The sequence below is a fragment of the Semicossyphus pulcher genome, unplaced genomic scaffold, assembly GCF_022749685.1.
Source record: "Semicossyphus pulcher isolate SPU_LCO1_2020_fin unplaced genomic scaffold, fSemPul1.0.p SCAF_1, whole genome shotgun sequence".
Taxonomy (NCBI): domain Eukaryota; kingdom Metazoa; phylum Chordata; class Actinopteri; order Labriformes; family Labridae; genus Semicossyphus; species Semicossyphus pulcher.
In genome coordinates, this window is record NW_027211603.1 from 10,675,231 (window position 1) to 10,701,235 (window position 26,005).

General features: G+C 40.0%; 1 protein-coding gene across 1 annotated transcript; it reads left to right on the forward strand.

The window, feature by feature from the left end:
• Positions 1-1,485: 1,485 nt before the first annotated feature.
• Positions 1,486-25,760, forward strand: ly75 (lymphocyte antigen 75). Its single transcript, XM_069664548.1, has 35 exons — positions 1,486-1,701; positions 3,198-3,569; positions 5,462-5,635; positions 5,816-5,977; positions 7,082-7,210; positions 8,019-8,159; positions 9,156-9,359; positions 9,465-9,625; positions 9,783-9,890; positions 10,030-10,118; positions 10,309-10,478; positions 11,139-11,338; positions 12,043-12,185; positions 12,608-12,686; positions 13,038-13,109; positions 13,601-13,724; positions 13,881-13,916; positions 14,087-14,256; positions 15,475-15,542; positions 15,641-15,717; positions 16,942-17,078; positions 17,342-17,450; positions 17,548-17,708; positions 17,931-18,060; positions 18,382-18,602; positions 18,694-18,856; positions 19,953-20,117; positions 20,204-20,326; positions 20,753-20,938; positions 21,031-21,254; positions 21,403-21,610; positions 21,813-21,974; positions 22,061-22,177; positions 22,640-22,825; positions 23,486-25,760. The coding sequence occupies exons 1-35, from the start codon at positions 1,605-1,607 to the stop codon at positions 23,659-23,661; spliced, it is 5,244 nt and encodes a 1,747-aa protein (XP_069520649.1). The 5' UTR covers positions 1,486-1,604; the 3' UTR covers positions 23,662-25,760.
• Positions 25,761-26,005: the final 245 nt, after the last annotated feature.

Here is a 26,005-nt window from a genome sequence, read left to right on the forward strand (position 1 = left end):
TTTTATTAGTTAAATACTACAGGCTTGCTTGTACTGTAGTGTTTTGCCATCACTTCAGCTGGCATATTAAAGGCCAGGAATGCCTTGCTGTTTAGTCTTTATAGAAAAGTCTAATCCAGTGACATTGAAAAAACATTTACGTGAACAAGAACAACCAGATAGCCTTGAAACTGTATTAGGCCAAATATATCATTGTTTTTATTTTATTTTAATATAAGATTATTTATCTTAATTATGAAGCACTTTGTGATAGTAACAGTGGTCCAAACATCTATCAGTGGCTTACATTACTGACAAGACCACAATTGTTGTCTCTGTGGAGACAATGCTAAGATTGTAGGCCTTTATGTAAAAATATAATAATCTCCTCGTTTTTTATTGATCTAAATTGAAAAAAGTGCAAGCCATTAGACTGTCTTAAAAAGGGTATCAGCGTTTGGCAGCGCTATACAATGGAAATATGAGAGCAAAGTGCAGCTGTATTATCGACAGTTTCTCTGACAGTTTCTGACATCAGGATGTAAAGTAATTAATAATTCATACCAGCTGCTACGTTTACATATAAAAACACAAACAACACAACAAATGGATGCTATGCTGTTAATTGAATTTGGGACTTTCGCTGGAGCTTTTAGATATAAAACACAACATGCGTGCCATTTAGTTGACGGAAACAACCGAGTGGGCGTGAAGTGGGTATGTGAGAAAATGCAGTCAAGAACTGTGAAGGGAGGACACGACAGTAAAGACACTGAAAATATAAAGGCAGAATCGGAAGTCGAGTAATTTCGCCTTCATAATTAAAGTCTTACATGAAAGTTGCCGTACAGGCAGACAGTCCTGTTTATGCTTATGTTATATCATCGCATGTAATTTAGCGAATTATTGAAATTATATCTATACTGCCATGGTAAGACGATGAAATATACATAAAAGAAGACATAAAAGTTGGGCATATCAAGCTCTTTAGTAAGGTAATTAAAAATTATGGGATTTTGTATTTAGTGTCTCAATTTTTTAAAATTATATCTTTGCAAGTCATACTTATTTTCATTTATTTGAGTTGATACAGTAAATCATTAATTTTACATTGCATCTATTTAACTAGAAATTGTTTTTAGTAAGTCATGAGTTTAACTTAGTAAATCGTATTTTTCTTTCATATGAATTTGTTTTAGCAAATCGTTTTTGAAGTTTTTTCCATACATTTTTTTATTATTATTTTCAAATCATAATTATAATATATAATGTATTATTTTATTTTTTGTTTAATATTTTATAATTTTAACTTAATATCTGATCGAATAGTCATTAATTGCTTTTCCGTGTAGAAATATGCCTCCATATAATTTCGTTATGACCAGTTTGTTTTTATTTTTGTACGTTAAACCGGAAGTTAGCTTAATTTCCCCGGCTCGTGCTAGCTTGACAGAGCCTTTGGAGCGGGACCGTGGATAACACAACTGACAGTTGGGTTAACTGGGTTAGTGGACTTATCTGATCACTTTCGCTTTGGAGTTCAGTCATCGATTGGCCTATATTTAGTGGTCAGCACTCCGGGAGGACAGATTCTTTATGAATCCAACAAAAAGACTTCAGTGACCATGCTGAAATTAGCCGAAGCGACACTTTGCCTTTGTTTGTTGTTGGAGTCAACTGTTTTGTTTGGGACTTGCTCACCAGTTTACGCGAAAGGTTTTGGTAAGTATCAACCTCAAGCTTCGACATGTTGCTTTCATTTCTGCGTGACTTTTCATGTTTTTTTTTAACTCTGACTGAGCCGTGTGTGTCGTCCACTTTCGATTCCGTTGGATAATAACTTCGTGCACAGAAGCGCGACATGACTCGGGGACAAAAGCTGTTAAAATGATAGACTTAATTCACGCGCAGGCAGATACAAACCAGATTTTAGTTATAATAGTTCGCTAGTTAGTTTCTGGTTGGTCATTGTTCCCATCCCCCAGTGAGTATGATGCCACACCAGACTCATGACAGGTCAAACAAATTGCAAACTCATTCCTCCCTCCCTCCTAGCAGCTCCTCTGTGTAAGTCAGTGTTACATCAGTAAACAGCTCTCATTATTGTGTCTTTATGTCGGGCAGATGCTGCTTATGCTCATTAGTAGCGGACAACACTGCAGGCCTGAATGGCTGCAATACTATACAGTGAAGCAGTAACATGATATTGTTTTCTATTTTAGGACGTCTGTGTACCAGCAGTTTTAATCTGTTTGCTGCGTACTATGTCGCTGCAATTATTCATAATAGTTAAGCAAAACTGTTATATTTATTTTTAAATTAAACACGAGTCTTGATACTGAATATTGGAAACAGCCCATGTAGAAACCCGTCAAGTGAGAGAGTGACAAATACTGTATACTGTAGGCCTACATAGTCATGTTTTCTAGAGCTTCAGTGATTCATCAGCTAGTTGCCAACTATTATTGATTACATACACATTTCTCCAGAAAGATAATTCAATTTTATTTGAATTAAATCTCTTAAATATGAATATTTCCTGGTTTCTTTAGTCCGTTATGACAGAAAACTGAATATCTTTAGCTTATGAACCACACAAGTAATTTGCAAACGTTATTTTGGGCATTTGGAAACACTGATCAACAATTCTTTATAGACCAAATAAATTATAGATGAATCTAGAGGATAATTGATGGACTAATGGTCAATGAAATTAGATTCAGACCTGCTGTTTTGCATATTGCTAAAAATCCTAGTCTTAAAATAAAGGTCAGTTTCTCCAGCCAGTTTATTTCATTGAAAAGTGCAGTTCAACCATCCTTTGTCGGAGAATTAACCTACAGCCATGTCTTTGTTGTGATTTAGTCAAAAGTATTTAAAAAAGATTCTGGGAATTTTCCTAGGCATAATGTGACTAATTGCAAATCACCCGCTATTCCAAAAATGTAATTAATCCTTCTGCAATCTCTCGCCAATCTGAAAGAATTCAAAACAAGTCCAGGTTCAGACAAAAACACAGATTATCTCAATGATCTAAGTTGTAGCTACAGCCCTGTTACTCCTGTGAAATGTGAGCTGTTGAAATTATTGTCAAATCATTTTAGAGTGGAAACTCATGGCAGAGCGGCGTCAAAATCTTGTTGGTAATAAAAGGCTCTCAGCAGATGTTGAAGTGAACGTGGTCAGTTTTTAAACTGTTTCCTGTCCCATTACCACAGACGAGGATGCTTTCACCATCCAGCATGCGAGCACAGAGAAGTGCCTGGGCTGGGGGGATTCCACAAACCTGAGTCTCACCCCCTGTGACCCAAAAAGCAGGACCCAGTTGTGGAAGTGGGGATCTGGTCACCGGCTCTTCCATGTGGCCACGTCCCTCTGCCTGGCGTTGGACGTCCCGTCCAAGACGTTGTCCCTGGTGGACTGTGGCTCCAGCACCCCTCTGCGGTGGCGCTGCATTGAAGGAGCTGTTCACACTGTTTATGAGATGGGTCTGTCTGCCAGCGATGGCAAGTTCTCCGCCAAACGGGCCGCTAATGATACTTGGGTAAGAGGAGGATCCCAGGACAACATCTGCCACAGGCCGTATCGCGGTGAGTGTGGTTTCCTTTATCTTATCAGAGAGAGAAACTGCGTACATACTGTAGATCTGAGCACTGTGAGAAGAGCTTCAAGCTTCCGTTACGGAGCTCTGGGGGCTAGCTAATGCAGTCAGGAAATAAAAGTGGTGTTAATTCAGTTTGTGTTGAGTGTAACACCTTAAGTTCAGACAGAGATTCCACCCTGATTGTGTGTGTCCTTCTACCTTTTGAAACATTACGTCCTTATAAATAAGGTGTTGCCTCCTCTGACTTTTGTACTCTAAACAGGTTCTTGTACATTTTAAACCCTGCCTCTAATCTAATCCTCATTCCAATCAATTATTGTTCCTTAATGTCAGGTAACATCATGGTGTTTAAAACTCCAGGTTAAAGGCTAGGTCTTCCTCTGAAACCTTTGAGTGTCTTAGATATAAACTGTCTTCTGAGTTTTGGGGGAATTTTCCAGGGTGCTTTACAGTAGTACACATGCAGTCATGTAGCAGGGTTGCGTGGTGCAGTGAGTGAAACATAATCGTGGCTTTCACTTTCGTTTCATAGTTATTGCTCTGTGCAGGAATCAGCTGACCCTACCTTATCAAAAAACACACCTTAGAATTTGCAAATGTTTACAAGTACGATCTGTGAAAGTTAGGTTATTATTAGTAAGACATACAGTCTAAGGCTCAGACTCAGACTGTGAATACTAGGTTAAAACTTTTACAATACAACTGGTTGATGCGAACATATGTAGCTCCTGCTAAGTTACACGAGTAAAAGTATGAATCCAGATTTATGCCACAAGTGCAATAACTCCAGAGGGACTTTGTTTCATTGTTTTAGGACTGCAAAAAAGTGGTCAGTAAATTGACCTCTGTTGTGTTTATTCTGGGGTTGTAAAACAATGTAAAAGCACTAACAGATAAGTGCTTGTTGCAAGCAAAACGCTTAATAGCTCTTGCCTGGAAAAGTGTGAACAGGCCTAGTATTGGTCAATGGCTTAAGGAAATGTCGACTTGCTTTACAATGGAAGAGGTAACATATATGGTTAAGGGTAAATAAGACACTTTCAAACTTTTGGACTTTGTTGAGCGGAGTAATGTAGGTGAAATGCTGGCTAACGAGGGGTTCTCTGGGTAATTTACTATGATTTGTGTACATGTGGGGTGGTGGCACAAGATTACTAATTGGCTTGTGGCACTGTGTTTCATCCATTATATCCCAAAACGTGTTTTATTCTATTGGATCAGACCACTGTAAAAAACTACTTTTGTTTGTTTTATGCTGTACTGTTTCAGATATTGTTTTTGTTTAGTTTTGTTTGACTGTTTTTTTTAAATTTTATTTTTGCTCGTTTTTTATGTGGTTTTCGTCATCTGTCTTTTTCTGTTGTAATTTTCATAGAATTTCTAAAAACCAGTAAATATATTGTTAAAAAAAGTCAGACATACAGTAGCATTATAAAAATAGTGATTGACAGTCGATCCAAATTGTGTTACTTCAGTAGGAATTGTTGTCCAAACATAATAGGGACGTTTATATTCATTATTATTTTGGCCCAGAAAACAAGCTCAAGTGATGCATTCTCTCTATGCCATGAAATATAAAACATCTAAATGGAAAGGATCGACACTGGCATATTGATGCATCCACAAGATGCTTTTGTCAGTGAGTTTAAATAAAATATTTGCACCTGTCTAAAGTAAAACACCTGTCTAAATCTATGGACATTAAGTGTTAAATGTATTAATCATTAACAAATGTTAGGCCGAACTTAAAGTCTTAAAGTCCTCTGTCCTGTGGTTTTGTTGTTAATAAACAAACAAGTTTCTATCAAGCAGAGTTTCCCAAGTAAGTGACATCATCACAGAGGCTTCTAACAGGTCCTTGTGCTCCTCTCTGTGCAGTTGTCCACACCACCGATGGGAACTCTGCCGGCGCGCCCTGTGAGTTCCCCTTCAAATTCAACAGCAGCTGGTATCACGGATGTCTCCCAGATCAAGATAATCCTGAAATGTCCTGGTGTGCCACCTCGTCAGACTTTGACCAAGACCCAAAGAAGGGGATCTGTCTAACACCTGGCATGTTGCACTTTTTAAGTTTCACTTTTAACACATTAATTATAGAGACTGATTGAGCAGCCCATTTTGAAAGATTTCAGCTTTGTAGTGTCTACATATGTCTCAATTTCTGTTGCAATTGCTGTACGTTTTCCAGGACACAAATATGATATATATTTTTCACACTGACCCTGTTTGCAGAGGAGGGCTGCAAGACTTTGTTCACCGGGCCGGAAGGGGACTCCTGCTATGAGTTTGTTTCCACAGCCACAGTGCCCTGGCAGGAAGCTTTGGATTCATGTCGGAGTCAGGGAGCCGACCTGCTGAGTCTGACTGAGCTTGAAGATCTTCACTCCAAAACATGTAAGACTGATTTATTATTCATCACTTCATTGTGTCTTCTGCACCTATGAGCTTATGGAAAAAATAGAAATACATCCTGTTTTAAATGTATTAGCTGGCCTGCATCTCTCAAAGCTCAGGAACCATTTTTATAATATTTGAGAACTGTGAAGGAAATAGTTTCACTTTGAAAGCCACCCTTGCCCCGTCTGTTTGAGTAACCAGTAAGAGACAGAGCAGGAAGAGAAACACGTACTCACAATATTGTGTGTATTATTTAGCTCTTCCTTCTTATTGTACTCTTCTTGTACTCAAAGAAAATAAAACAGAAACGTGAAGCTAAGCTAGCGTGACTAAAAAAAACTCTTTACTGTAGCAAGGCGTGACCTCGTTCGCACTTAGGTCTCATTTTGAAAAGCTGCCACGCATTTAGTTCTGCAAATCCTCTGCACGCTTTCAGTAGAAACAGGTCAGGGGTTGTTGTCTGTTATTACCCTGAATTTGTCCCACAATGTGGCAATTGGCTACTCAGAAGTGGTGCAAGCTTGGATGTTGAGATAGAAGTCCTTTTGTCTAGTTTTTCTTCCTCCTTTTAGTTTTGTTGTTCATCATCTGTCTTTCTGTTTTTTAAATCCTGTTCATCATGCCTATGACATAGTTTCAGGGCAAATGATTTTCATGTACTGTATATAGTGAATTTCAGCATTAGAGGCAAAGAAATAACAGAATACAAAAATAGATTTTAAGTGAAATAAAGCACATCAAATGATATCAAATACCATAGACAAAAATACAGTTAGAGTGCCCCAGAAATGCTTAAATTAAGCTAAACAATCTAGACATTTTACTTCTATATTTATCAGGATTTGTCATTAATAAATCTATCTTTTGTTTAAAAAGTTGTGCAGTTTTTATGACTATATTCTAACATCCTATGTCTGTTGGATGTCACACGTCTAGCATCCAAAATATCTCATGTTGGGAACTTAACGCTGTTATACAGCACAGCGCTGTTGCAACTGTGCCTTGCATTTGTGCCGCTAACTTGTTTTGGGAATATTATATCAATATTATTTCCTTGTGATAAACGTATGACCCTCTGTCCTTTGATGTTGCATTGTGCAGTTTTGGCCGGCCTTGACAAAATGCCTGAGAAGATGTGGATCGGCCTTCACCAGTTGGACACTTCTCAGGGCTGGCAGTGGTCAGACGGCTCCCCTCTCTCCATGCTGCAATGGGGAACGAGTGATGATGGTGACTGTGTTTCTCTTTTGTCTTTCTTCTTTGTTGCTTTCAAATCCTTGCCCCATGTCTGACAGTATAAAATGCCTTTTTGGTAATAAACAAAAAAAGGTGCTTAGCTTTTGCAACTCGGAGCACCTTGGTAGCTCTGTGGTTGCAGCACAAGCCACATAACCCCAATATGACGTCTAAGCTGTCAACCAATGACAGTTGCTGCACGTCAGAACACCTTCTCTCTCTTTCTGTTTCCTGTCTGCTTCTTCTGAACTGTAAGATAAATGTGAAAACACTCCCTCCAAAGGATTTTAATCTGCAGTCATAGGTGCTACATAACCATAGTGAACCAGTTACAGCTTCCTGAAACACCTGCACTCTAACCCCTGCTTCCTGTTGCTGCTGTTGGTGCTGCCCTTCTAAAAACTAATAAACTGAGACTTGGTGACAGTCAGAGAAACAATGAGGCCAGTGTTAAGTGAAGCTGATTGTGCCTTGTTTTTGGACACAGTGTGGCATTGGAATTGTTAGTGTTGCTGAATAACCCATTAAATGCTCTGAATGGAAGCCTTTATGAAACCTTCTCTCTATTGTGTTATGCTGGCTGTTTTCTGGTGCTGTTCTTCCACTGTAGTTTGAATGTCAGCAGCCATCTGGCCTTTTACTGATATGAGCTCCTTGTTGTCGCATGTAAATGTTGCTACTACCAGCACTATGTTAAGCTGTTACTATAGCAACTTAGACATGCCTCTACTCTGCTGTCAAAGTCAGTATGTAATTTTGTTTTTACTTGATGTGTGTGTGTGTGTGTGTGTGTGTTTGACAGGAGTGCAGTCCACCCCTGGTATTACTGCGTCAGACTGTGGAGTCCTGAACATTAATAAGACTTACGAATCTGAGTTGTGCAACAAGCGGCTGCCATACATCTGCAAGAAGACTGTCAACGCCTCTCACACAGAAACAACAGGTAATTTTGCTGCATCTCCTCACCTTCTGCTCCTCAACTTCAATGTGCGTCATAGCGGAAAGGGGGGTAGAGTTTAGCGTGTCGACCCCGGGTTTTGTGTTCCCCTCATTGCCGATCGGAGCCGAGGCGAAATAATTAGACGGGTCTACTGCAGAGTCTTTGACCCGATCTGAATGCCTTTCCCACTGAGCAAAAAAGCCGGGGTGTTAGCAGGTTTTTTGACCAGTGGGAGAGGGCCTCTACAAAATACAACCAAGTCTCAACAGCCTGTTAGCAGCCCTTCTAAGCTGTACTCAATGCTAACATGCTCACATTAGCCCCTTTTACATTGCAGTTCCACCACAGCGCTATAATGAAGCTCCGTCGCCATGCCACCTTTTTGTAAACACTGTTTTTTATCACTAAAATGACAAGAACAAAGAACCCAACCACAACTTTCCCTAATAAGACAGAAACAAAACATTACACTGGCAATATTGTATACATAACAAAGTATACAAAAAAAAATCAACCCTGCCGGTTCCGCTGTTTACACTGATGCCGTTTCGCCTCTGTTACTACCTCTGATGCCGGCTCAGAGGTGGAATGACTTCGCCCCACCATTCCACCTCTGTGCCTTTTACAAAGAAGACAAAACGTAACAGAGGCGTAATAATCCCGCCTTGAACTGGCAATGTAAAAGGGGCTAATCACTATCTTACCACGCTAATGTCAGGAAAGTGTAATGTTAACCATGTTGTTCATTTTTGTTTAGCACGTTACCAACACATCTGCTACTAAGTAAAAACTAAAAGAAATGCGGGAGTTTTGCTTCTTCCTCTTTTCTTTTTTTAAAATGTTTCGTTCTTCCAGCTAACATGACGGCTGACTTATATTTAGTTTCCTGGAAATAAAATCCCGCCCTCTGTTTCTGTTGGAGTCAAATAAGTGATTTGGCGATGAGTAGTTAAAGCAAACCTGACTTCCCCTTTGTCTCCTCTTGCTCCCCCTGTACAGAGTCTCTTGTGTATAAAGAAACAGTGTGTCAGGATGGTTGGGTCCCATGGAACGGCTGGTGTTACAAGTTAGTCAAGGACAAACCTCGAAACATTACAGAAGCCCTGCTGCACTGTAACCTCACCGAGGGAGGAGGAGGAGGCTCTCTGGCCAGTTTTCACTCCATAGACAGCAAAGAGATGATCAGCACCAATTTCCATTCAGGTACATTAAAGAAATTCAAAACGGTCTCTCACTAGACCGCCGCCAGGGCGGTTTGATTTGAACATTTCCATAAAGTGGTGTTCTGATGTGCGTACTGTCCATCAGATGGCCAGTTTTTGGACGTGTGGATCGGTCTGATCGGATTCGGTGTAAACCCCACGGTCTTCAAATGGATCGACCAGGCACCTGTCACCTTCACGTACTGGGACATAAACCAACCAGTTCAGCCCACACAGGATACCAGCTGTGTCTTCTACTCTGGAGAGGTGTGTGTTGTGTGTGTGTATTTATATAAAACCCCACCCATTTTATTCAGCCTTTGTGTGTGTGTTTCCAAGGCTTGGTTTCTGTCCTTTTATGATCTGCTGCATAAGTTTGTTTATGTAAGGCCTGTAAAATCAAACCTGCCTCTGTTCTCCGCAGCTTCATCATTGGGGGGTGGAGAACTGCTCAGTGAGGCAACCTTTTATGTGTCAGAAGAAAGGAGCGGTCAAGGAATCAGCCACACAGGCCGGATGTCGCTATGAGGATGTGAGTATTGTAGACACGAGCTGATGAGCTTTAGTTTGAATTCCCTTTTACATTTTGTTGCAGGCTCATCATGCATGTCTTTATGTAGGTCCAAAGACTGCAGATTCAGGACCGTAATGCTCATTTAATTTGTTTTCAGGGTTGGAGGAGGCATGGAAACTCCTGTTATCAACTAAACACCAAACAAGTACTCTTCAAAGACCGCTGTAACGTCACTATAAGAAACAGGTATTGGAAATACATACTCTGACACTGACACTCTTCAGCTGCTGCTCATATAAAAAGCTTCATCTGCCATGTTAATATAAAACCTCTATTTCTGACTGTAAGGGGGAATAACTCACACATGGTTCTTTAACACAACTGCACACTGTTCTTGTGCAGGGAAGAGACACTCATAATTGACTGTTCATTCCAGGTTCGAGCAGGCCTTTATCAATCGTCTTCTCGCTGAGCACATCAGCACAGAACCTCAGTACTTTTGGATAGGGCTGCAGGACGTTAACAACACAGGGGAGTTCCAGTGGCAGAGCCAGGATGGATCCCCGGGCGTGGTTACATACACCAACTGGGGCGGGTCCATGCAAGGTTAGTACAAACCACACTCATCTGTTCCACTCAGTACCTGAAGCAGGACCAGCACAACACTACTACTACTATCCATGTCATAACAGATTGTAGTGGGAGGTTTCAAGGTGGTTCGATTAACTCCTAAAAATTAGTTCTTCTCTATCAACAACTTAGACAGGACGGAACAGGTGTGGTGCACTTAATGTCGTAGCATTACGTCAAGCTTTTTTAGGGATTCATTGAGCATTTAGGCATAATTATGCCGATGCTGATGTGTTTATTTTCAAGCCATAATCTGCAGACACCGATAATGTGCCAATAATATCGTGCATCCCTACTTATGCCTGCAGTATCTTACACAATTGCGTACGTGATCAAAATGTGTGTCTTGCATATGTAGAGCCACACAACTGTGATCCAAGTGTACAGAAAGCCACCAGAAGTTATATCACATGATGGGAACCTAATTAAGAGACGAGCTAAAGCTAAACAACAAAATTAAGTTTTGAAGGTCCTCTGAAAGTTTTGTGTCCATCGATAATGTCTGCGTACCAGGCATGTCCAAATGCAGGCATAGAGATATGTTTAAATATACGTGATTTTATTTGGTAAAAACCTATGAATGATTTGAAACAAAACATTTCACCTCACCTTGTTTTATCACCCTGTGTATTTCAGAACTGGGCAGTGGTTGTGCAGTGATTTCCACTGCGAAACCCATTGGCAAGTGGGAGGTGAAAGACTGCACTGTTTTTAAGGCGGGCACCATTTGTAGGACAGACCTCGGTCCACCTCCGCCTCCAGAGCCTGCGCTGAACCTCAGCATGAGCTGTCCTGATGGATGGATATCCAAACCAAATTTCAAGTACTGCTACAAGGTGTGTGTGTGTGTGTGTGTGTCTGTGTCTTTCAGCACCTGTGGTCGTGTAGACTTTCTCATCCATAAGGAGTTTTTTAGCAAAGGTGCTACATCTCTTTAACAGGCCTTGGGGAGTACCACTGCATATGAAGTAAAAATGCTGTTTAAACACTTTTGTTGCTCTTGAGAGAGTAGCTGTTAGAAATCTGATAATTGTCTCAAGTGATGTCTTTTGAGTCGGACTCAGTTGGGTCTAAAGACTAAAAGAAAAAGGAACGTAATCTGTGGATGTAGAGTAACAAAGAAGCTTACCAGACTACTACAGCCACTTCTACGTTCTTCTACAGACTACAAGATACATTAGCTGCTGCTAGCATAGCACACCAATATCTCTGCCGGTGGTCGAGTTGCCTTACTGGTAATGTAAGTGGCAGGTTTCTGACGATGAAGAGAAATGCGTGGAATTAAATGATCATGTATCTGACAATTTTAGGAGTGCCATTTTAATTTTTCTCAGAAGGGAAGTAACTTTATAAAAATGTCTCCAGTCACTCAAAACAGAACACAACTATTAAGTATGGATGACAGAAACAAAAAAATAGTTCATCGCTAAAGCTAATATATTATGAAATATGTAGGTCAGTTTTTACAATCTGTTACAGTCTGTTACATTGATTGTAAAGTTGAAGTAGCTGCAGTAAGTTGTTGCCTTACCTTCTTCAGGTGTTTCATGAGGAAAGGCTGAGCAGGAAGCGCTCGTGGGAGGAGGCTGAGAGGTTCTGTCAGGCTCTGGGAGCCAACCTGCCCAGCTTCACGAATCATGTTGAGATGAGGACCCTGCACAGCATCATGAGAGAAACCATCAGGTACTGTTGAGACACATGCATCTAGAACTGCATGTGTTCCTCTTAGCACTATTAGCATGACTTTATTTATCTAGCTTTGCTTCAACACACTGCGTGCAGGAGAATATGTGTGTGGGCGGGGGGTTGTGCTTATCATTCTCTACTGGACACTTTCAGTCACTTAGAGAGATGCATGCCAAACATGTTGGTTTGTCTTCATAGGAGCAGACCTCAGAGTTCAACTTCCCCTCATAGATCACAGAAACATTCAGCACTTAAAATACATGCAAACCATCTCCATAGTAACATTCATACCAGTTGAGCTGAGTCAATTTTAAACTGTTGTATCTCACAATAAAATGACAACATCCCATTTAAAATGTGAACCTGATCTTTTAATAAAGTTTCCTCACTGAGAGTGGTTTTATATTCTGTTGTCGCAGTGATAACCGTTACTTCTGGGTCGGCCTGAACAGGAGGAACCCTGCCGATCGCTCCTGGCAGTGGAGCGACGGGCAGCCTGTGAGTATCACCCTGACCATAAACCATAACCCCTAACATGTTGTAAGACATATGGTATATATCTTTTAGATCTATTTTTTTAAATGACATCGTTCAGCGTTTATCAAAATACATTGATGATATGATACTCTACTTCAAGATAATTAATTCTTAAATAGAGTCAGAAAATCAAAGTGCATTGAGGATAATATGAATCATATCACAGACAGAGTTTCTTTTTAAAATAACTTGTTTCCTAATTTATAACACTTTTATAATACTGTAATAAAACATTTATTTCAAACACACCATATCTGGTTTGAACTCTCTGTGTTCATTTATTTCTGCGGGTCTGATTCAATGTCTCCACAGGTATCCATGGATGTTTTACACCAAGATTTCCATGAGGATGATGCATACAATCGGCACTGCACTGCATTCCAGGTGGGCTTGATCCATTAATACTACTTAATACTACTAAAAGGAGACTTTAAGAGAGAGATATATTTTGCATTTGCCTTTATAAAGATTTAATATATAGACCCGGTTCTTTCTTTTTTTGTGTCTGTTTATCCAAACTTTACTGCTTGATCTTTGAATCAAAGCCCTTTGCTCAGCTGCTTGTGGGAGTCAGGAGAGGGCTTGAGCTCAAATCTGCCCCCCTTTGACTCACTGATTTCATGTCCTTCATGCTGTCCTGAAACTAAATCCCACAAGAGACCGCTAAACAGAACAGTGGTTCATCTCTCACACATAAGGGAGTGCCTGCCGGCTGATTCTCTGTTGCTGTTGACCTTCAGTCTTATTTAGGTCGCCTCAGTTAATGATTGTGTTGTCAGAAAGAGAGGCTTCACTTCAATGTCACAGTCATGATACTGCTTTTGTTGTGTACTTCTTTTATGATAATAATTGTGTAAACAATCTGTCCTCATTAGACGGCAAAGAGCACACTGAAACACCTGTTTGTGTTTCTGCTCCACGACTTGCCTCCCACGCCTTTCTACGCCACACCGTTTCACTGTGACACCAGGCTGGAGTGGGTCTGTCAAATACCCCGCGGTAAGACTGCAAGCACTGCTGTGTTTATGTGTAAAGTAAAGGATGCTTTCTTTTGGGGTGTTTTAATAACTATACTGGAACACTACATGATCATGTTATTTGTGCCTTATTTGATGTCAAATTCTTCTAAATCTTTCCTTTTTGATGCTCCAACAGGAAAGACACCGAAGAACCCAGAGTGGTACAATCCTGGTAATGACTGAATTTTCCAGAATCTGTGTTCAAAGTCTGTTTAACTTTTTGATTCTGTAATTTGGATCCATCAGTAATTTACTAATAGCATCATTTCATTCTTGCATGTCAGTGGTTTGGTGTAATGTGTCTGTCGTCACCCTCTAAAGGCTGTTTGTTGTGTATTTCAGGCGGACATCATGAGACGTCTATCTTCGTAGATGGAGCGGAGTTTTGGTTTGTGAATGAACCTAAGCTAACTTTTGAGGAGGCCGGGCTCTTCTGCGGTGCAAACGGCAGCAAACTGGCTGTACCACTGAGCTCAACGGCTGCCATTAAGATCCACGACCACATAAAAGAAGTAAGCGACAGAAGACTGTAAATGGCCTTGTAATTATTGACACATAGGAATGCCATCAAACCAGGCAAACTGACCATTTTGTAAGCCCCGCCCCTGTTCATAACTACGCCTACAACTGTTCTAGCTAGGATGGCACAAATTCAGTTTACAGTGATAATTTTGGTAGATTGTCTAATCAATATTCTCAGTAGTTTTTCTAAAACAATGCCATTTAGTGTGGATTTTTTCAGCTGAAAGGACAGCTGTCGCAATCATTTTGGATAAGCTGTAGCTACTTATCGTAAGCTAATGCTAATTATGAAACACCTTGAGTTGGTGTGAAAATGTTTTCCAGATTGATTTTTGATGTTTCCGACATATTTGTTTGTTCAAAGACTGAGGCTAACCTGGTTAGCAAGGCATGCTAATACCCTTTGGCTACTGTTAGAGCAGAAAAACACCCTGTTAGTTCCATTACTTTCACTTTTTCCCTTAATCTTGTTTTGTTTTTAAGACAGTCCTCATCACAGTCCTGTGCACACCTAGAGCTTGTCCTGTAAGCTGAGGCTTGACAGGCCTTGATGCCTTGTTTTTCCTGCTAAGCTACTATGGGACAGTGACATTTCAGTTGTAGGGTGTAGCAACAGTCGCTTCATTAAACTGTATTTACTCAGTTCAGATGAACTGTCGGTGCAGTTAAGGGTAAAAACTTAAATATATGCCTTTTTACAGTTTACCATGGTTATATTTGTTCTCACTGAAGGCCTCTGTGGTTGAAGTGAAGGGCCGAATGATCTTAGATATTCTTTCCACTATCTTCTGGTCATGGAAAGCTGGCAGTTTTCATGAGAGTACAGCTGGAACCAGTCGAAAAGTTCTGCCTCTGAGCTAACCACAAAAGAAGAATACAAACATCAGTCATAACTGGTTTAAGAAACTTGCTTCACAGTTCAGGTCTCTTCTGAGTGCTTCAACTTTAAAGAACTGAATTACTACATTTCTGGAGAACCCCCTAAAAGGTTTTTCTAAATGCAATTTATGTTTAGCTGTTTAATTATTTAAGTCAACAATCCTGTGTTTTTCAAAGTAATGTGACTTCTATTTAATGTGTGTTCTTCTTATGATTTCTGCCTGACAGGTTCCTTTTTTTGTAAAGCCTTTTCATAAACCCTGTTTAAGACAAGCAGTTCCAAAGTCGATTATATAATCTGTTTTTATGTGGTACTTTGTTTTGAACAGAAGTCCAGTTCTCCCAGGCAAAGCTGGTGGGTGGATTTGAGAGAGCCTGGACGGGTATTCCCTATGTCGTAAGTCAACACACTTAGCTCAGATATTCATGATACTTATACCTGGATAATTGTGTTAAAATGTGATGTTGTTGTGACTGAAATATTTCATGTTCCAGGTACACCCAGATGTACTTTTATCACTCAGCTTTCCTGGGCAGATGCACCTCCATCAGTCCTGTAAACTTATTCCCAGGTTAGTAAGCATCATCATGTCTACACAGCTGAGCCTGATTCAGTGATATTTTACGATGACTTCTGACTCAGTCAAACTGAAGTCAGTTAAAGAAATCCATCCCTATGAATAAGAAGGTAACTGTTAAATTTGGCTTAGTTTTATGTGTTTTTAATACCACACAGTTAAGGGAAAAATAATATGCTTTAGATACAGGAGGATCAAATGGCTTATTTCTTACGTTTCTTCAAACTTGAGTAAAAACCTTGTTGACCTTGCAAAACGTAAAAAACAAAGCAATAGCTTCCATCTGATCTAATCCATAAAACAGAATAAAAATAAACAGTGAAAACATATTTTCTCAATCAGCCTTTCCTGTGAGAGGTGGGGTGCTTAGGAAAACAAAGTGTTCTGCCAACATTGGAATAGTTGTGTTTTTTTTCATACTTGAGACTTGTGTATTTGTGTTTCTGTTTTGGCATTTCTCACTGGTTTGAAGTGTGTGTTAGGTAAAAGTGATGTCACATTTATCCATGTTCCAATCAGTTAAGCAACATCAACATGTTTTATTCATCAACAAATAAGGGATTCATATTTAATCTTCTAAAAATATTATTTTTCTAAACCAAGCTTTAAACTCATCATCTTTAAACACAGTTGTGTAAAATCCATCATTTTAAGGCTGGAGTAACTTCAACAAACTTTTTTATAACTACTTACCGTAAAACCTGGAATATAAGTCGCACCAAAATATTAAATGCAGTCTGTTTTGGGGATATCGCAGAGGGCAAAAAGGTTTTCTATAGCTAATTATTATTATTAAAACATGCATACAAGAATTTTCAACACTATTTCAACTTATTTTAATTTGAAACACATTCATAAACACACACAAAATACAGCCTACCATCTGTTTTCACCATGTGGAGTTTGTAATCCTGCTAGCTACCTGTGCGATAGTTGGGCTCAGCCTGCAGTAACGTTGACTGTTGTGAGGGTTTTTATAGCAGATTATAGCACCATCGTCTGGGTAAAATACCATAACACAATAACATACCTCTCTCTGCATTTTATACTGGTATATTGTTCACATCGGTATTGTTTTACAGTACTTGAAAAAATAACAATGAAAAGCAAACAACAGCATAAAACAGGTCAAATGATTCCTTTCAGAGAGTAAAAAAGCTCTCAGTTCACATAATGTAATTTTACTAATCCACACATTTTTATCATGTTTACTTGCAGAGCATGAGCGCAGTTGCCGACAGCAACTGTCTTTTGTCTGTGAGAGACACAACATCACGTCAGTGGAGATAAACCCTCTGGAGCCTCAGCCTGGAGGACTGCCCTGTGGAAATGACTCTCTGTCCTTTAGAAACAAGGTCTGATTTTATTGTTTTAATCACATAGACGTCGGTCAATAACAAGAAAGTATTTTTATACTATCAATATAATCGGCCCATTGTACATCTCTGTGTATATTTAATTTAACCTTTTAAATTAGAAGTATTTTGACATCCATTATCTCTACGACACGAGAAACTAGGCCAAAATGGCAGCGTGGAGTCTTTAAAACAGGGTAGCATATAAAATAACTTAACATCATCCATATATATATAATAAACATAATTATCTTTTTTTCCAGTGCTACACACCGATGATGAGCCAGAAACCGGTTACATTCAAGTATGGCAATGATGAATGCCGGTCTGTGAGGGGAACATTGGTCACGATATCAGATCAGGTGGAGCAAGGTGACGACAAGACAAGCATGCTTAACATACCCATCACGCCTCAGATGTTGTTAAACAAGACAAATAATGTCTGGTACTATATATGTTTCTGTTTTAGACTTCATCACCACTCTTTTGCCGAGAATGAGAAACATGGACAAGATATGGATTGGTCTGAAAATCAAACGTGATGACCCTGAGTGGATGGACCAGTCCCCAGTTAACTACCTTCATTTTAACCCCCTGCTCCTGGGCATGCACAGGGCCATTAAAGTCGATGTGAGTGGATTGACTTCTCTTTTAATGCATGAAAAGAATTGTGCTTTACCATGCATTATCTTATATATATATAATAACATATATACCTTAGCTTTATCCAGTCTGCAGTACAGCCCCAGTTTATTTCAATATCATCTTTACTCCAATTGTTAGCTAATGTTTACCGGAAACATACTTAACCACGTGTGAATTTCAGAGGTTAATTATTTCTTTTTTTAATAGAAGTGGGATCCAGCAAGTATGGATTTGTGTGTGTTCATGATGAATAGCCCCAACTCTGCCATGCTGGGAACGTGGGACTACACTTCCTGCACACAATATCAACATGTGGGCGTTTGTCAGCACTATGCAGGTAAATCTCGACTTCCAACACTAAAGCCTGCAAAGAGTCACGCTCCTCTCCTGATAGTCTTCTTTTTATGTCTTTTTATGGCTGATGTGGAAAACACATTTGAACGGGCAGTAAATGATGCACACAGTTTAAACCTCACCTATTTTAGGCTGGTGGCCGAAGGGTTAAACTGAAACAATCCAACCCAGATCCACTGTTGCACGCTGTTTCACATCTTCCTCCACTAATTTCATACCGTCTCTCCACTGTTATCTCTAATAAGAGGCATGCATTTCCTAGATAACAACTTATGACCTCATGTTCTTAAAAACATCATTTCAGATAAACTCGAGGCGCCAAGCTTCCCCACAGAGCCCTTCAGCGTCAATAACCACACCATCCTGCTGCTTGCCAAAAACCTCACCTGGTTTGAGGCCTTAGAGCAGTGCATGGAAAATAAAATGGACCTGGCAAGTGTGGCCGACACCTTCCTGCAATCCACCCTCACTGTGCATGTGAGCCGTGCCAAAACGCCTATGTGGATTGGCCTTTTTAGCGAAGACGTAAGTGTACCAAAGACGTCGTGTTCCTTTTACTATCATCCACTATTTTACAAGAGCCTTAAAATACTTTATGCTTTTGTTTTGTGCTCAGGATGGGATTCACTACCGCTGGACCGACCACAGTCACACTGTGTTCAGTCGCTGGTCCTCTGATGTCACCACTGGATCCTGTGTGTACCTGGACACTGACGGCTTCTGGAAAGCTAGAGAGTGTGAGGAGAAGCTCGGGGGCGCTATCTGTCACAAACCACACGGTGAGTACAGATACACAGAAATGACTGTTCTACCTCCACATAAAGCAAATACCTGCAAGTGGTGGCATTTTCTAGAAAGGGAAAATCCCTCTTTGCGACCTCTCATAAGAAATAAGTTACATTTTATAACGGATCCTTTTTGTTTCTGTGGGTGAATTTGTAGGAGAGCTTGTTAGAGTAACATGAAGGCTTGTAGCTAAGAGTGTTTATAGTCAGTGGTTGAAGTGCTGTACTGTGTGTGAAGCTCCTGTGAGGAGTTTTCCGCTGGTTATGATGACTCTATATGACCTACAAAAGCAAACCAGACCATCAGCGACAAGATCGGTTATTTCTACATAGATATTTTTAATGCCTGAAACTGCTGGTGGGGGGGTAGGTGTCAGATGAAGCGATTATCTGCACGCTGTCTTTCTTTACATTTTCCAGGGCAAAAAATGTATGCGAGTGATACATATGACACAGTACGATATTTTGTTAAAAAACACCACTTAAGCATGTATCAGCAGAAAGATAAGAGGTATGGCTTTGTCCACACGGTGCGCCACAATCAACACAAACCTTCCTCACAGGAGCTTTAAATACACACTCCTGTTGATGAGTGCTGTGTGTCCTATCAGGTCGTAGAGTCTGTTAGAAATGAAACAGAAAAATAAAGCCACGGTTTTCGGGCCCGATTTGCCCCGGCTGTCAAAGCTGTCACAGTTCTGGGTGCTATTAAAGAGAACGACTGCTGAGTTCTAAGTTATTTAAGTCTATAATGTATAAATTGAAGTCCTGGACTCTGTTATGTGATCTTGTTCGCAGGAGAAAGAAATGAAAGTGTTGGGATGTAGAGAGTTCTTTCAAATTACTTTTTGTCACCATTCTCCTCTTTTAATTTAATCTTGTTGAGTGTCAAGGATCAAATATAAACCCTTCAGAAACCTGGGGTTATTTAATTTGTCGTGTCTCATGAGTTCATGTTTTTAAATGCTTGGTTGGAAGCGCTTCAATATTTCAACAAGATCATGTTCTTGTACATCATTTTCTGTCTCTTCGTGTGGTTTGAAAGCTAACAAGAAGACACTAAACAAAAATGTAAAACTATATGTTACAGAGGAAATCATCAAACCGCCCGAGGATGTAGCAGTGAAGTGCCCTCACAAGATCAATGGTCCCAATTGGATCCCCTTCAAGAACAATTGCTACTCCTTCCAGCTCGTTGCCTCCAGATGGGAGAAGTTTAACCAGGGATCTGTTCACGATACCTGCAAAAACCTTCGTAAGGATGACGCAACATTGGGTGAATGTTCCTATGTGGAGGTTTAACTGATGTAGACTGCTGATGACGATGCATTTATGTTTCAGATGCAAATGCAGACATCCTGACCATCAGAAACGAAGAGGAGAATGAGTTTGTTCAGCAGCAGCTCTTACCCTTTAAAAACCTGGTGCAGTTTGTGTGGCTGGGGATGTTCAAAGATGAAAACGGTTTGTATTTTATTACCCTTTTTGCAAATGTAGTAGAATTGGTCAAAAAATGTAGCTACTATCTATGTAAATTTTGTTTTAATTGTTTCCAAGCTAGAGTAGGGACTTTGCCTGATGCATATCTGGTATCAGAGATCTTTGTTATTTGAGTTCTAGCACACTCGAAAGGCCTCTGATTGGCATTTTCAGGCAATATGCTAACAGTATATGGTATTTGAACCACATTAAAAAAACGTGGGTAAGGATTTTGTCTTTCTTTTGTAATTTAAAAGGTCTAAACCGGACTTTTTGGAGCTGTTTGGGATGATATTTTTCTATGTTGGTGTTGTGTAGTAACAGCCTCAGTGTTTGTGAAGATGTACAGTCTCCTGACTCTGGTCCTTTTGTCTTCATGTCTGGGTTAAACGTGATTTTGTTCTGCTGTAGATAACCAGATGAAATGGTACGACGGCACAAATGTCCAATATTCCAAGTGGGCCAAAGGCAGACCAGATGTGGACGGACCGTTCTTGGCTGGTCTCAGTGTTGACAGCAACTGGATCCTCATCACAAACCGAAACTTATTCCCAGAGTTCAGACAACGAACCATCGTGACCTGCAAACTGGACAATGGTCGGTGATTCATACGTGACTTTCTTTCATATTTATCTATCCACCCTCTAAAAATATTATCTTACGTGTTTTTTTAATCTTTCCCTCCCAAGAAATGAAACGGGAGTACAACCAGTCAGCCCAGGATTTCCGACACTATGGCAACTTAACTTATGAGGTTATAACCCGGAAGCTGACTTGGTACCAGGCTCTGGAAGAGTGTGGTCAGCGGGAAGGCCACCTGGCAAGTGTCCACGACCTCCAGCACGGTGCACATGTGGAGCTTATTGCCAAGACGGACGGCTTCAAGCTCTGGATAGGACTGTCGAACCAGGATGTAAGACTTTCACCTGTCTACATTCAGTTCATAAAAGTATAGCTCACAAGACACTGAGCACATACAAAGTACATCTCATTTGGAGGCCTCATAATTTAGCTTAATCTGCAAACAAGTGGGCTTACATCTTTCTTTCTGACCCATGCAGGTTAGTGGCTCAGCGTACGAGTGGTCCGATGGAACCAGATTTGACTACAAAGCCGGCGTCTCTGACTCACAGGAGGGCTCCAGCTCAGGCAAACAGGAGGCCAGCTGTGTTTTTGTAACGCCTGCTGGAGTCTGGGTGAGGACCAGCTGCAATACGTTGATAGACGGAGCCATCTGCTACACCACCACCATGACCACCCCTTCCCAGAGTAAGACACCAGATATAAAAACACATTGTTCCTCATTAATTATAGAGGAAAGAACAGTCAGTACAGAACGGTCCAGTATGCAGGAATGATTCTGAGGACACGTTGGCAAATTTGTCTTGTGAAAAGGATGCACCTTATTAATGTAATTATTTTGTGGCTTTGCTAAGTGTCCATCTTGTTATTGTGTCTTGTCATGAAACAGGAGCCAGAATGCAGGCTGCCCCAGAAGCCAATCGCTGCCCTCAGAGCAACGGCATGTCCATGTGGGTGCAGCATGAGGATCACTGCTACGCCTTCAACATGAGCTTCTACAACTACAGCGTGTACAGCCTAAAGCAGGCCAGGAGCATCTGTCAGAGGATGGGTGAGCTGTTGTTCGGTGTGTGAAAGGTTATAATTAGTATTCTATTGAACTATAGTCCAACTGTTCTCGGGTTCTTCTGCTAACAGACGCTGAGCTGCTGACCATAAAAACCACAGAGGAGAACGACTTTGTTTCAAACTACATGTCGAATGATCCTCTCATCACAAGTCGCGCATGGCTCGACATGGACTTCGATTCTCAAGGTACCAACCCAATCATGTGATAACAACAGTATAAAATGTTAAGAATAATACAGATAATATTACGTCCATTCTGCTGATTTTAACTACTAAAACAAGAACACATGTACAGGATATATATATACTGTATAAGAAAGATAAGACACTAGAAACAAGTGTTAAGTAGAAATAATCTTTATATTTACAGTTATGATATAATAAGATACAATAGGATATATTAGAATATAATATAGCTATTATCACACATAACACAACCTGATAGATGTACATGTATTCACACACATTCAAGCATTCAGGCACATGTACCAAAAAAACAGAGTGAATAGTGCAAAGATATTTAGTCCACATCAGTGGCTGACAGTTTGGCGTGTGCTGATTGTAGTAGTTGTAGAGCCTGATTGAGGGAGGTAAGAAAGACCTCCTGTATCTCTCTGTGTATCTTTATATGCTCGTTCCTCCTCTCAGGTAAGCCTGCATCCTGGCAGGATGGCTCCACTCTGGCTTACTCTAACTGGAAGTCTGAAAGTTTGGTTACTGTGAAGAAGTCGGAACCCCGCTGTGCCGTCATGATGGCAGGAGATGAAAAAGGAATCTGGAATCTTGTCAACTGCGAGGCCAGCCACAGCCGTGTCGTCTGCAAAACTGGAGCGAGTGAGTAACGCTCGTCATGCATGTTGGCTTTCTTTCTTTTCAGGGGATAAATGAAATAGATAGCACTCTTATATCTGTACTGTAAATATCATATCTGTAAGTCTGTCTCTATCCAAAGCTGAAAAGTAACCAGACAACACGCAGCGACTCTAGGAAGTAACTGGTCTCAATATAGTGGAGAGACACTAGAAATAGGTTGGCACATATCTGCCCATAGACCAGAGAATTATCATTTTCAAACTTCTAATTTTGTTTGGATTAAACAAACGGGAACTAATGTGTTTAGTGAACTTTAAAGATGCTGGGAGGTGAATTTTGTTTTGACAGAAACCAGGCTAGCTATGCCCCCTTGTTTCAGGTCTTTGCGCTAAGCTGAGCTAACAGGCAGCTGCTTCATATTTAAAGACTTGAATGTAGCATCAATCCTCTCTTTAACTCTCAGAAATAAAGTGATTAAGCAACTTTTTAAAGTCACCTCAGCGACAAAGGTAAAAGCAACAATGATGAAACTGAACTGGCAACAGTGATGATTTTGCATGTTCAAGCCCCCACAAATATTCTTCTTTTAGCTCAGATAAAAGCTGCATGAGCTCAAACATCCTGTTCAGTGGGAAAACAAAAACCCTCTAAAAACAGACTAACTTCGCTCTCTGTCCTCAGAGTCTGCTGGCTCCCCCGTGGTGCTCGGCCTCTTCCTCGTGGTCGTCATCGCTCTGCTTTTAACCATCGGCTTCGTCATCTATAAGAAGAAAAGATCCTACTTCTCCTCTACTGTCCGCTACAAGAGGACATTCGATGAATCCGACACCAACAGTATTATAACAGAAACTGACTGAGCTTGTTTAACTAATCGGCCTCAGGGAGTATCGATGTGCCTGCTTCTGTGCATTTTAGTACTTTTCGGTAAGAGTGGATGCAGCCTTTTCCCCCCTTTTTTAAAAATTATTTATTGGCCTGCTCAAGCCTCCAAACTTTCTACATTTATTTGTAAAACTGTAAATATTGTTAGAGAATTGTGAATATTGGCCAATTCAGTTTCCTAAGGTTTGAGTTTGTGTTTGTGAAGAGCCCTGTGTTATACCTAATGTACATACTCGGGCTGATGCTTTCTGTACATTACTAAGTTGGATGACTGTTCTGTTTTTACTTTATTTTTTAGATTGTGCAAAGATTTTGATTTGATTTAAAGATATATGCAGCTTGACAAACGCTCCCTTTTAGCCCTCTAACTTGAAATGCACTGATTTATGAGCGACTCCAAGTTATCAGACACAAGGTGCATTCATTGCTTTATTACTCAAACTATTCCAGCTGTATTTTCAAACTCTAGATGCTTTGATTTTCACACAGATACAATTAATTAATGCGTTAATAGACTTTTAAAAGGCCAGTTCACCTGAAAATACAGTAAAACCTGCTTTTCTTGGACCTGGAGTGTTTATTTTCCTCCTTTTAAATACTCACAATAGTGCCTGCGCTTCTCACTGTGAATCATTAAAGAACTAGTATCTACCAAAGTACTCCCCATAACTGTCTACAAGCCAAAGGAAAAAACTAAAAGGTAGATTTTTTTATTTTAGGACTCAGACTGTAACATTGAGCTCCACTTTATTAGCCTAAGCAACAGCTAAACCTCTGAAACTCCACAGATGGTGTTCAAACTGAAGTATTCTGGAGATTGCTCTGTGGTCAAGGAAGTGCATTTGTGTGTTTTTTGGTTGGACTGTGCCTTTAAACAAGCAGGTAAAGTCATTGATGTGCCTTTAAAGTCACCACTTCAGGACAAATGGGAGTTTAAGCCACTGGTTTGGATCCTCTTTAATGTAATTAATGATAAAGTTGCCATTTTGTACCTGATACTAAGTTTTCAAAGAACAAATTAACGGAGAAAAATGTTCAATTCAGTCCTGCTGATTAGTTTTGTCGGACTTTGTCTTAATAAGAATCAGACCTCTGTTTGTTTATTATGTGTCTGTTTGCAGATCAAACTTTCCTGTGCACTTACCTACTGAGCAAGAACGCACTTTAATACGTCGTACTATGTCGAAGCACAATGAGGTTTAAGATTTTAAAGACTTTCAAATTGCACTGGCCTCTGCTGTGAAAACTTTGTAAATACGTGCCGTTTGATTCATAACTGCGAGTGAACCAAAGATGCTCTGATGGATCGTTTGAATGTCAAAAGCCTGAGCTTCCTTTCTGTCTGTAGATCTGCCTCAACAGGGCGAGTTTGCCCATTCATATCAAGATACACACCAAATGTTTATGGGCTGTTTTTAGTTTGTTTTTATTTTCCAACCACTCCTTAACAAATCTGTCAGCTCAAATCAGGTACAGAAGCCTTTAATAAAATTTCCTCTCTGAAAAACGTGTCGTTTTCAATCAATGTAATTTTATTATGTGATGTAAAGTTGTAATTGTATGTATAGTATTGCGACTAATTTTACCACAGTTGTATGTGTATGTCATTTTAAATCTCCTGTGAGGAGTCTTTCACTGGTTATGAAACACTATAATTAATTCTGATGACGCTATATGACCTACAAAAGCAAACCAGACCATTAGCAACAGGATTGATTATTTCTAGTTATTTTTAATGCCTTACACTGCTGGCGGGGGGTAGGTGTCAGACGAGGTGATTAATTGCCTTCTGCCTTTGTTAACATTTTCCAGGGCAAAAATTTGAAGTGAGTGATAAATATGAAAGAAAGCAGAATGAGATTTTTTGTTAAAACCACTACTTAAGCATGTGCAGGACAAAATCAGCAGAGATAAGATACAGCTTTGTCCACAGGGGGCGCCAAAATCCACACAAACGGCAGCTTTAAGGTGCATTTTAAAGGGAAAATCCACCCAAAAACACAATGTGCACTTTGCTTTATAAAATATTAAATAGGAGGGTTAGTATTTGGGGTAAAAAAAAGAGGCATTTTACTTAAAACAACATGCCACGTGTTTGTCAATCACTCCATGGACTCCATCTTTGAAATGAGTTAAGATATAATGTCTCAATGTTCGTCTTCCTGCATTAAATCGTTGTTTCATTTATAAACATGGCTCCTAACTGTGCCTTCAAGTTTCCATTATTATTCTAAAGAGAGTCTTTAGAATATTCATATTGAAAACATTTAGTAGCATGTTATTTGTGTTACTTTAGCCTATTTGAATTGCAAAACAAAT